Source organism: Plectropomus leopardus, chromosome 21 (assembly GCF_026936395.1).
Source record: "Plectropomus leopardus strain MGB_pleo_1.0 chromosome 21, ASM2693639v1, whole genome shotgun sequence".
Lineage (NCBI taxonomy): Eukaryota > Metazoa > Chordata > Actinopteri > Perciformes > Serranidae > Plectropomus > Plectropomus leopardus.
The window spans coordinates 3,152,375-3,165,089 of record NC_142196.1 but is presented as its reverse complement, the minus strand read 5'-3'; the positions used below and the strand labels follow the sequence as shown (position 1 = coordinate 3,165,089).

Sequence of the window (12,715 nt, the reverse complement as noted above, 5' to 3'; positions counted from 1 at the left end):
ACCCAGCTCTATGACCAGAAGTGGAACCTTCAAAATAAAAGCATGTTTTAAATCGCAGCGGCTTAAATTGATAATTAAACGGATTTTCTGAATTTTTGAACAAGTATTTATGTTATTCTAACGATGGTGAATGTATTTACAATCAAAATGTCGTGGAAAAATCCTAAAAACCTTCAAAGGTGACGTATTTTGGCAGTGACCGGAAAATGAGCATTGTATTTTGGCTAGCTTACTTTGGTCCAGTGAAGGAGGAAAGGATGTGAGGCTCTCTCGCGCGTGCCTCATCGGCCCTTTAATCGGTACGCTGTTTGTTTGTGTCCCTCCTGCCTTTTACCGTCGAAATGGAGCTCGGTGGAAATTAGCAGGCGTGTACCTCTTCGAGTTCTCGTCCTTCCTCTTGGAGAATGATCCACCGGCAGGTTATTTTATCCCAGGTAGGTCGTCTCTATTGTTGCTGTGTACCGTGAGGTGGTGGAGCCTGTCATATCAGTCTCCAGCAGCGGCCCGTCGCTCTGTAGCCCGCATATGTGTCATTCTCTCCCGTGTGAAGGAAACGCTACACGGAATCTGTTCAAAACATCGGGTTGTTGAGTGGGGTTATCGTTAATAGCACATAACAAGAGATATTTTAAGAACTTGTGGTTATTTGATGTTATTTTTTTCAACATGGAGCACATATTCGCCAAAGTGAAATTGTTTTTAGAGGTGCTTCGCCTCACGACCAAACACGGTTCCTCTGTAGCTTAATTTGCTGTCTTTGCTAGCAAGCTACATCATTCATAAAAGTTGGCTTCACATTTAAAAAAGAGACAAAATTGAATTATTGTAAGCCACTGGACGTGTGCCGAATGAAAGCGTGGATAAGAATCTCAGAAAGTCTTGAGTCATCTTTAGTGTAACGTTGATATCTGCCAGGAAGCAACCGTAACATTAAAGTGATTAATATTCTGAATGGTGTTTGGCCTGGTGTATGGGCACTGGAGACGTCAGCCAGGGAAATGCAGCTTCGCCCTACTTGCTCTTAATTTGGGATGCACTACTAGTCCTTCCCCCTTCCTCTTTGTGTGGGGATTCCCATCCTCAAAATCCTCTTAAATGCTGGAGCAACACACGAAGGGTGCATTTTCCTTTTGTTTTCCTCTGTGCTTTAGTGTCATGCAAATCAGTCACCTTTGATTAACCCTTTGAAACATGGGTAAATTGGCTTGATGTCTTTCAAAAAAATGGGAAGAAAGCAATGACAAACTTGTAAAAAAAAAAAAAATGTAAGGAAATTTATATATATATTATGATAATTTATAAGAATATTTAGAAATAGCTACGTAAAAATGTCCAGGAAACTATACATTTGAACTATTTTTTAATCAACTAATTTATTGCAATTTGCAGGAAATGCCCCCCCCCCATGTTTCCAAAAGATTTCTAACCAATTAGCTTAGGGTTCAGTGGTTTAAATATTTGTGAGAGGTGTCTGATTGCAGCACAAGACAACTGATGTCAATCCAGGTTTCAAACGGTTAAACAAATAACAAATGAGACTGAAGTGTGATTAGAACACTTGCTAATATTAAATATATATATATTTTTTTTTTTTTCAAAGAGCGACATATCACTTTTTATAGATGTGGCTTTGGGCTACATTTCACAGCTGATCATGGTTGTCAAGTTGTCAAGAGGGTGAGTAAATTCTTATGGCCTTCAGTTGGTGACCATCATATGACAAACCACTACCAATATAGCCCACAGGAAACTAAAAAAATGTGTGTCAGCTGAGCAATTTTCCTTTTAAATGCCATTTTAGATAATCCCATGTCCTGCTATTAGGCTATTTTAGGCTTTTTTAAGCTCCTATTGATTTTTTTGTTATTTTTAACCCTTTGAAACCTGAGCAAATATGCTTGCTTTATTTAAAAAACATGGGAAGAAGGCAATGAGCAATGACAGAAGAAATTGAATTAATAAAAAACTATAAGAAAATTAGTTATAATAAATGACATGGAAAAAATGAAAATAAATAATGTTGGTTATCAATATTGTTTTTCTCGAGCTTCTTAAAAAAATAAATCTTATTCTTCTAATTTCTTGCTGTGTGTGGAACTTAAAAGGAGTCTGAAAGCAGCACAAGAAAGGCGATGTCAGTCCTAGTTTTAATGGGTTAAAGTCAGTTTTTTAGTTGTTTTCTTTTTCTTATTTAACTCTGGGTTTCGGGGTGCAAGTTATGTCCTGTTTTTTAACACTCACATTTTTTTGGTGCCAGCTAAGGATGTTATTTCCAATATAAGCAGAGAAAGTGTGTTTGGATGGATTCTGTTGGTGTGAATTTGGTCTTGTTTTTGAAGCCACTTGAACAGATCAAGCTCTGCAGTGGTTGGCTGACTCAGAGGTGAACTCAGGTAATCTATGAGGAATGTTAGTCTTTCGACAATGCTAAAGGCCGAGTAGAGCATATGCTATTCATGTGACCCCTGTGAGCAAGTGCTCATAGATCTCCTATTGTAACCACAAACCCTGGTTGACCTTTGAAACGGTTTACATTGTATGTGACATAAAAAAAGTTTTGGCACAAATACATTTTTTTCTGAATCTTCATGTCCCAAGCTCTTTATATTATAGTGTTTTTTTCTTTTGCTAGTGCTGCCTTTTCTCTGTGCACCGAGGTTGTTGAGAAAATGAGCAGCATTTTGACATTGACAAATATATTTTCCTTTAGTGACTCAGCGTCTTGTGATAGGCTATTTCTGCCACACTGTCCCAGATCAGACACATGAAGGCCCAACTGACAGCACTCTCTTCTGTATTAATCACAGAGTTCAAAGCATGATGAAACAAAGTAAAACACCTACTGTACATCTGACATCCACCATTAGGGATGGGGATCATTGATTTCTCCTTAACGTATATATATATATATATATATATATATATATATATATATATATTAAAGTCTTTATAGATACTATTATCGATACTTTTGTATTATTTGATGGAAAGGCGAGGCAATATTTTTTTTATATGTTACATCATGATAAGGGTTTTATTTACCTTTGCCTTATTGTCGTTTTACTAAGCTGACCTTGCACGCATCACAATAAACCTTACGCTACCTCGTTTATCAAGCTAACTAGCTCTTATCCTGCTGATTTTAACTCGAATTTCAATATTGGATTACTACATATATATTATATTTATTTTTTCAAATTTTACAGTGGGTTATTTACTGATGTATTTTATGTTATAGAACAAAATGTGAAGGTGTCTTCAGCTTGTGTTAACGGCAGACCTTATTTTAGGCTTCTAATCCAAACCCCATTCAAAAAACCCACTTTGAGACAAGGGAACCAGGAGCGCAACGATGCTAACTTATTTTTCAGGTTTTAAGACTTATTCCTGGGGCACTCTACAAACCAGGCAATTGAGGGAGGTTTTGATTCTCAGAGGCTAGGGCTGCAATTTGTGATTATATCGATTATCTACCGATTAGTATCTCAGTTACACTAGATATCAAACAAAAGCCAGCTGCTGAGCTGTAAATTTACCACTTTTTAGCAAAAAAGAGATGGTTTGATTCTCCCCTCCTCCTCTGCACCTGCATGTCCATATAAGAGTAGCATGAAAGTCAGGAACACTCATTCCTCTGCTAAATCTGTGGACCAAAATGCCCCCAGAAGTAACTGCACAGCACACTGACTAGCAAAAAAACAAAAACAGATCAAAACAATGACTGCTCAACTTGAAGCAATCTAAGGCAGCATTTACACTACCTGTTTAAGGCTGGAATATCATGCCGTTGTGCCGCCTCGCTGTTCTGTATGTGACGTCCGATCATGGAAAGGGGGTCAGAGTGGTCTCCTCTCTGAGTTGGGAGAGGGGGAGTAACAGCCTCGAAACAAGGTCTGTGTAAAACTTGCAGCTGGAAAGACGTGACCATGGGCGTCATGAGTGTGGTGTTTTGACGACATGTTAATGTGTGCAATCCACCACAAAAGATTTAAAAAGCAGCTGTTAGCATAGAGCCTACTTCAAAGAAGAGGAATGGTAGCCATAACAGATGGCAAACTGGGAAAAGGGTGAGATTCGGAAGCTCATTACCCTCAAAGCAGAGGGTGAGAATGGCCACCATAACAGAGAGGGTAAATGACTTTGACGTGAAATGCCTATGTTATAAAGCACTGCTGACACATATGTTTTATGCCACGCTTGAGGCAGATGCTTGTGTGTTAAACGTCACGCCTCGTTTGATCGTGGGATGCCGCGATACAGTGTGTAATTACTCACAGGTCCTGGATGATGCCGCTGTCGGTTGGTTCTGTGTAGAGGTGTAGGGGCGGTATAAAGAGGGGACTTCGTTGCAGCCCTATAGTGTGATTTCTGTGTAAAAGTGGCTAAAGACGACATGGGAGTTTCTGACTGTTGATCTGAATCTCCAGCTTTAAGGGGTCAGCCCCAATTTAGATTATCTCTCCTTTTTCCAAGCTAATGAGCGCCTCAATTTTTGACAGAAGAACAGTCAGTGACAGAAAAAAAGCTACCAGTACCGCATTTTACTGCAAAGTCAATTTGAGGATTTTCTAAAAAGCACTACAGGAGTATCAGCATTACAAGACAACAGTTGAATTTGTAGTATGGAGAATTAAAGTACTTCAGAGTGAAAGTTTCCCCAGAGAATCAAGTGATATTCAGCTCAGTGAGTTTGGAGTGATTGGGTTTCAGCAAGGTTTGAAGCTGCTCTGAATTCAGCCATTTTTTGCTGCTTTTTGGCAGTGAGTGGTTAGAGGCCCTGCAGGTACTGACTGCAGTTTGGGTGAACATCAAAGCTCCAGCATACAAAATCAAGTTGAGCAGCAGCGTTAACAGCCCTGTTTCTGTTTCCCCTTTCACATCAAGCCAAGCCAGAGGAAACCATGACAGTGTAAATGTTGAGTACATCATCGCACCAGACCATTTGCCACCTTTTTCTGTCTAATATGAGAGGTTTCAACTGTTTGTTGGACAAGACAGCAATTTTGTCACCCTGGAGCCTTGGTGGACATTTTTCACTACTCTGACACTGCATTGATCAAACAGTATTTAAAATAACTTAATTTAAAGAACTTTTTCACTTATGCAAGCACATATACAAATAGACAGACAATTGTAATACACAGATATATTCACATTAGACACAAACGGGCCTACAGTACACCCACCCCTTATCGCTCCCTCCCTCCCTTCCTTCACTTCAAGAGCACTAAAAGAAAAAAAATAAACAAAAGAAGAGGGGGTCCAAATCATACACATTAATTATAGTAGCAATGTCTACACAGAAAGAAATCACTGTATCAGAGTCAGTCCCTTTACACGGTCCCTTTACAAGGACACCTCCTGCAACCATCTCTTGATTTGACCAAACAATTAATCACTTCATTGAGAAAATGATAAAAAAATAAGCTAGTATACACTGGTGTTCATAATTCCACCAAACCTGGTATGCTTCTGTTAAGACAACACACAAGAGTCCTGTCTCAGAAACAGCACACATTTATACATGGATAAACTTCTGAGTGCATTCAGCATACAGTGCTTTCTATAGAGTTAGTATTGATTTACAATACAGTGTGGTTCTCTGTGCACACATAGACACTGCAGCGCAGAGAGGGAATAAATGTGGGATGATTGATTAAGTAAATGCTCTATGTTAAAATTGTTTAAATGGTCCTAAGTAGTCTTTGTGAAAGTCAGACTTAGAATTTGATGAAATTGTTGTCAAGAACAGCAGGATCAGTAGTAGGAAATATGCATCAGTAACTATATCCCTGCCTATGTCGGCTAGTTGTTCAGGGGTGTCCATATTTCCATTAGTGAAGACACCTGTTGAGACTAGTTTATGTTGTGTGTCGTGTGTGTGTGTAGTCAGACCACAGGTTGCACAAACATTGGTGGCTTGTTCAGTTTTTTAGTCATGAAGAGAACAGTGTTTTCAAACTGATGAGTTGTGGTCCAAATGTAGGTTTTTGATCCATTCTGAATGCACTGCATTTGACTGAATTGACGTAAACTTTGTCAAGGCTGTAAAATACACATTTATTTTGAAGTGCCGTTTCTGTTTATTCTAAAAGCTGTTGTTCTAATTTATTGAAATAAAATTGAAAATGTGGTCATTTATAACCTTGAACTGATGAACTAGGAGAAAGCTGGACCCTGTGATTAGACCAGCTGGGGACCACTGGGTTAGAGAATGATTGCTTGTGGCCAAAATTTGGGTATGTTTGGTAGTAGCCAGTAAAAGCCCTTAGTCAATCCTGAGGGCACTAATGATAGGGTATATAGGAGTATCCAGTTTAAGTGTTGTAAAGTATACATAAGTAAGCATGTAAACACCATTTTGGGTTTATGAAAAACCTGAATTTGCTAGGTAGAGTACTCTGAAAGAAACTGCGATGCATTAATAATCAGTCCAAAGTGAGATATCTCAACAAATGCAGGCAATATTGCAATGAAAGCTGCTCAAGCATTGAATCCTAATGGTTTTGGTGACCCCCTGACCTTTCTTAGAGTTGCTGTATTCATATGGGAAGCTCTGCATGCCCAGACAACAAGAAAACTCTCCACAGGATACTCAATCTGTCAGTGCATCAGGACGGACTGCCCCGTGCCTAAAGGGGATAAATGTAGCACATGTGATTAGCCCCGATTGCCAGTGACAGTGACAGATTGACAGTGTAGGCTGTCGATTCCACCCAGCGTCCAAATGCGCCACAGGTGCAGCAGGTAAGCTTGACCACAAAAATACCAAAAAACTCCAGTCTTCAGAAGATGTTTGCATTTTACATTTCTGCAAACCATTTATATCTAACGAGTGTATATTTCATACATATAGCAACGTTTATGAAGTGATATAGTTCAGATTACATGTATGTAAGATGACTTAGTGGGATTTCCAGCCACAATTGTAGCACCAGAAATGTTTTTTTGATTTCTGATTTTTTTTGCAAGAAATTGGGGATTTCCAGCAAGGTCTGCGCAACAAAACATTCTATTATTAAGCCAAAGCCTGATCTTTTCCTTCAAGTGTTTTTTGTGCCTAAACATAACCACGTAAACTGCATGCTGTTGAAATGTAAAGAACTGTAAAGTTTCTATATATCTGCTTATATTAAACGTACAAATGTTAGGCTACACATCTGTGGTTTGCAGAAACTTACAATGCCAACATTTACTCTGGAGATCGGGTATGTGTGCTTGTCAAGACCCGATGCAATGGGCATCGTTTGACCATTCCATTTAGGCCTCAACAATCCTAAAAGTGATGTGCATTTGTAAAGATATCTCGATGAACAAAATCTGTAAGTATTATTAATGTTTGTTTGCTACAGAGATAATTTTCTGCAAAATCCAGTTAAAAAATTTAATAGGCTTTTTGGCAAATGAACCAGAACGAAGCTAACTTCCACGTTGGCCTACAGAAAAAAGTCATCCCTGAGATACACTATCGGGGTTTATGTGTAGGACTATGTCTTGGCTGAGTGCCGCGACTTCCTGCAGTTTTTTTTTTTTTCAAAGTGAGTTACCAGGCAACCGGTAAAGACATATGCCATCAATTAGTACCTAAACTACCAAAATCTGCTTCAGTTATCTTAGGTGAAGGACCTCTGTTGGCAGCAATACAGTATATCAGTCTGTAGTAACTGTTGTTTTCAGGACCTTCTTCATGAAACACTTCAGCACATAAAGTGCAGATCAGCTTTCACTTCCAGGGGAAAGTCGAGCCACCACAGAGTCAGGGCTTCATGTGGACAGCAGTAATAAGATCATAGCTATGGTTTCCCATCCTTAGCTGCAGAATAAGCTAACAGAAGCTTTTCAGTGATCATTACCGATCTGTCGCGCTGGATCATTTCATTTCCAGCAGAGGCCTTCCAGTCTCCCCTCTTCTGCCTGCTCTACATGTATGCTGAATTAATAATCTTGTAGTCTTGAATGCAATTATTCTGGTTAATTATGCAAGTGTCAGAACAAGCAGAAAGGACAACTGGGGATATTTCCCAGGAGGTTACTACACATGTGTGTTAATGTAGCCAGTTTGGGCACTATACTAATATGGTCCATGACTAATGAGGACTATGGGGATTTGAACACAATGTGAAACAGGAGTTTGTATAGCCTAGATTTTGCCTGTGCTCTTACATATTTTCATATGTATGTCACACCATTGTGTACATTTAAATTCCCAACTCATTTGTTAGCCCGCTGTTAACTCCAGTGTGGGGGTTTGTGACGGCTAAATTCAAATTCCATCATGCATATATAAAGAGACATGGATACAGTGTTGGAGGTGGGCCCCTGCCAAAGTGTAGCGAGCATAGCCAAAGAGCTAACTTCAGGTTTTGCACTCCGGGGTTAAAAGTTAATTCATAGAGACTTTTGAAATATTATCTGGCCTAATTCATCAAATCCTAGTAGTGCCTCAAAGATCATGCCAAAAAGAAAAGCAGACATTTCTGGTCACACAGAGAAACAAAATGAAAGTCTTGGATATAAACAGTTTTTTGTGTTTGTGTAAATATTGCAATGCCGACCTGTTCTCCAAACAAGTCACCACTGCTGGAAAACTCAGAAAAAACCCTAATTTGATGCAGAGGAGTACAATGACACTTGCGACTTTTCAATATTTTGAGGTGATACATAACATGCCACGGCATTGACTCATGTCAAACACAGCTGAGAATGGCATCCACATGTAAACGAGAGTCTTAGGAGAACATTTATTTTATTTGACATTCACAAACAGTTTAGTAGAATTATTGTCTTTTTTTCAGACAATTGCTCAGAGCAAAAAACTGGAATATTTCTAACATGTAAACGTCATCAGTGAATTACAGCACACAAGCGTTGCATCACGGCCTTCGTACCAGATCACATTTAAAAGAAAAGGGCATTACACTACATTCCTGCTAATGTGTTCTTCCTTTGCAGGCTTGCCTTTTCACTGCAGCAATGTGAACCATGTGATTTGTTTTGAGTTGAGCGCCATGCGACGCTCTGATGTGGTGTCTGTCCATTGCTGTGTATCTCTGTTCTCCATGTCTCCGTGTGGAGGTCACAGTGTCTTTGTCTCTCTGTTTGCTCCTGTTTGTCCATCTGTGCTTCTGCTCCTTCTCAATTATTCATATTTTTATCTGACAAAGATGAAGTATGAAAGTCTGATTATGCTGTTGTTTTTTTTTCTCTTCCTGCACACAAATGCCATACTTGACTCCCACCTGCTACATTCACTGCCTCTGCTTTTTGTTTCTGTAGTTTGTAACACGCCGCCCTTCTCCTCCCACTTCCCTCAGGTTTTGGTCTGCTTTGGGTTGACTGGTCATTATGCTGATGCAGCTCTGTAGTATCAAGGTCAGTGCCCCCCCACCTGCCATCACCATCACCCACCACTTTCTTCGTCTGCCTGCTTACCAACTCTGTGTGTAGGATTATGGGATTTTTAAAAATGGTGCCAATTTACAATATGTATGTACAGTTTACTTTAATACTAGATTTAGTTCCTTTAAATGTGATCACTTTCATATCAAAATATATAAATGCACTGCATTGTATATTTATCATTGTATTTGGCCATATTTGCCAAGTCAATGTTAAAAATAATGTATTGGTTTAATCATCAGCTAAATCAATAATAACACTGGCTTTTCACTAATATTCATATACCATGGGGACACTCAGCAAGCACATAAAATCTGTACAGTGTGTGCAGATAACCTTTCTCCATCACCAACTGCACGCACAGAGCCCCAGCATTTAGACCAATCCGTCAAGGCTGGCTAAGTCGAGCCCTGAAGCTCCTTTCCAACTAGAGCATCCTCTGATCTGATCCGAGATCCCAGGATGGAAAACTCTCACATTTGGACACGCTGGTAATGATGCCGAAATCTTGCAGTGATCACAGCATCCATGCTGAACAAACATTGAATTCGACTAGGTCATACCACTCTTTTAAACATGTTTACAGGTGCTAAAGGATTCAGACTTTCACAACTAAATCCTGGTCGCTACAATATATTTTGATTAGAATGACTGGCATTTTAATGATTAGATTAGAAATAAAACTAAAGCCACATTTAGACGAGAATGGCCTCACTAAAAACAGAAAAGTCTTTCCTCTGCATAAAAAAAAGCGTTTATATGTTAACATCGTGAGAATGATCCCCATGTACACTGATTCTCAAAAACTACCAAAAATGCTGTAGTATGCATGCCAGGCCAATAGTTGGTGGTGTAACTTTGTAATGACACACCATAGATGAACATCACATACCTGTGTGCGACTGTGACATTCATTCTCACAGGATCCGCACATGGCCAGTTTTGCACAGCAACAAAAGGGGCTGCATTTAAAAAAAAATTACACTCTGGAGCCTGGTGTCAAAAGTTTGCGTTTTCAGGCCCTCAAAATGCTGTTGTCATGTGAATGAAAGGCCAAACTGCAAGAAAAGTTTTGTGTTTCATGCAAGAACAGGCCCCTAAGTTAGTGGGTTTTGTGTAAACGGAACCACAGGTAGATGCATTTACTTAATAATTTTTCAGTTTTTTTATACTATATTACTTATCTGTACTGTCAGTGGATACAGGGTGTGGACACAATAAATACTTGTCACATCTAATGAAAACCAATACAATAGTTGTAGCCTTTTTTCACTTCATAGTGCTATAGAGCTGCCACTAAATCCCTTCTTTATGCCTACTTTGTATTTTTACACAGAACCAAACAACAGTGGCATCAGGCCACTCCAGTGTGTGAATTTAGACAGTATGTCGGCATTGTGGAACCAAAAAAGAAGTGACACTGTGATAAAAAACTAGATTCGAATTCACGCAGAACAGTGCGATGGACGCGTGAAATTTATCTACTAGAATTTTGACTTTCGTGTGATGAAAGCCTATTAGCCTTAAGATCTAGTTGAGATTCTCCTGATCTTACTGGGAGACAGAAGTGAAGGACAAACTATGTCGCTGTTTGTGGACACATGGATAAATACTGATACTGATAAATAATGGTGTTTACGTCTTGGTTCACTCTGCTTCAGCCGTGATGAATATGAACACTGCATAATTTATCCTCAGTCTTTCACTCTGCTTCAGGGCAAGGAGTCAGCATGTTTACATCCAGCTATGTGTTGAATTTCACTTCAAACCAAGTTAGCTGTTAGCTGCCTCTCCTAGCTAATGCAAGCACAACCAAAGCTGTTGAGGGTGAGATTTCATGAGTTGCAAAGTGTTCCAAACATACTTCAGAGTCCCTATACGTGCGAGTAACACAAACATTGTCATCACGTTCAGTGTTAACACAGCATTAGACTTGGACGCTAACTGCTACAAGCTGCTTTTAAAAATCTCCTGCGGTGGGTTGAACATGTAACATGTAGTGAAAACGTCACCACCGTCCTGCCCATGGTCCCGTCGTGCCAGCTGTGCTTTTTTATTCACACACTGTTTCGGTGCTGTTACTACCTCCTGTGGTGGCTCAAAGGCAACTATGTCCCATTCTACAATCATGCCTTTTGTACAGCAATATTCTTGCACTGATCAGGCTTTTGTTTCACCATCATGGTAATTTCTGAGGCTATAGTTTGTGTTGTTTTGTTGAATTGAATTATGTTATAGGTTTTAATAAAACACTGACCACCCAAAGTTGGTTAAAGAGAAATGCCTTGTTTTTAGTTGTTTTTTAGTGACTTATACTGTAGGCTTATTCTTTGAAGGTGCTCCTCTTGTCACGCATTTTAAAGCTTTCATTTGGAGATGCACCAGTACTGATACCAGTATTGGGTATCAGTCCAATATTGTGCTCATACTTGTATTTGTAAAATGACTCTGATACAAGAGCACCCAATACAACTGTGGGGTAATGTAACTTTAACCTTTCGCCAGTTGAGTGTTGATGACAAAAGAGTGGTCTGCAAATCATAGGAGGAGTGAATAATAGCTCATTTCACACAAGCAATTTCATTAAACATTTAGAACCAAGAAGACACAGAGTTCAGGAAGTTTACTAATGCTAACAGGAACAACCACGTTTGCAGCAAGCGCTGGAAGAAAAAAAAGTCCAGAGACGACCCATGGACAGTAAAAATGACTCTTACTCGAGTAAAATAATAGAAAAACCCATCAGTAAGATACAATCAGTTTAAAAGATACCACTAATTATGGGCACAGAAATGACGGTAGACATAATTAAGTACCTGAGATAGTCTTGACAAGAACCCCAAAAAAGGGTTTCAAATATGCTTATGATAACAATGATTTCATGCTAAAGTGTAAATGTTCTAGTACTGATCTCAATTCGCAGTTTATGTGTATGTAGTAGAGAAGCATTTTGCTCTGTCCATTTCTTACACTTTTTGCGCTTGTACATTTGATTCATGGCAGATTCAGTCTGGTGTGGAAAAGACAAAGTCCACTGCTAACAAAAATTGTGTTAAATGTACTGAAAAAATCTTTATGATTGTAACATTAAGCATGTTTATCAATTTATGTGGAGATGCTTTAATCCAAAGCAGCCGTTGCAGAAGTGCTATGCTGCTGTTATCTCCTGATGTAAAGTTTGTGTAGACAGGACCTTACTCACCAACCATGACCATGGAGCGCCAAACAGTGCCCCACTTACAGATCTCACAGTGCACTCAGGCATGTAACATCATGTAATCGGGTCAAGAATCAACCTCTGAGACAGGCCATTCAA

The 12,715-nt window shown here is 39.3% G+C and overlaps 1 protein-coding gene across 4 annotated transcripts in view; it reads left to right on the top strand.

Annotated features, from left to right (window-relative positions):
• Window positions 1-243: 243 nt before the first annotated feature.
• The window catches only part of hecw1a (HECT, C2 and WW domain containing E3 ubiquitin protein ligase 1a), a 74,355-nt gene continuing 61,883 nt past the window's right edge, over window positions 244-12,715 (top strand). For 2 of the 4 annotated variants that reach the window (XM_088072058.1, XM_088072056.1), the window contains exons 1-2: window positions 244-434; window positions 9,315-9,372. In XM_088072058.1, the coding sequence (XP_087928184.1) occupies window positions 9,346-9,372 (27 nt within the window). In that variant the 5' untranslated portion in view covers window positions 244-434; window positions 9,315-9,345. The remainder of the gene's footprint in view (window positions 435-9,314; window positions 9,373-12,715) is intronic. The other 2 variants (XM_088072057.1, XM_042510370.2) reach the window with 1 other exon arrangement.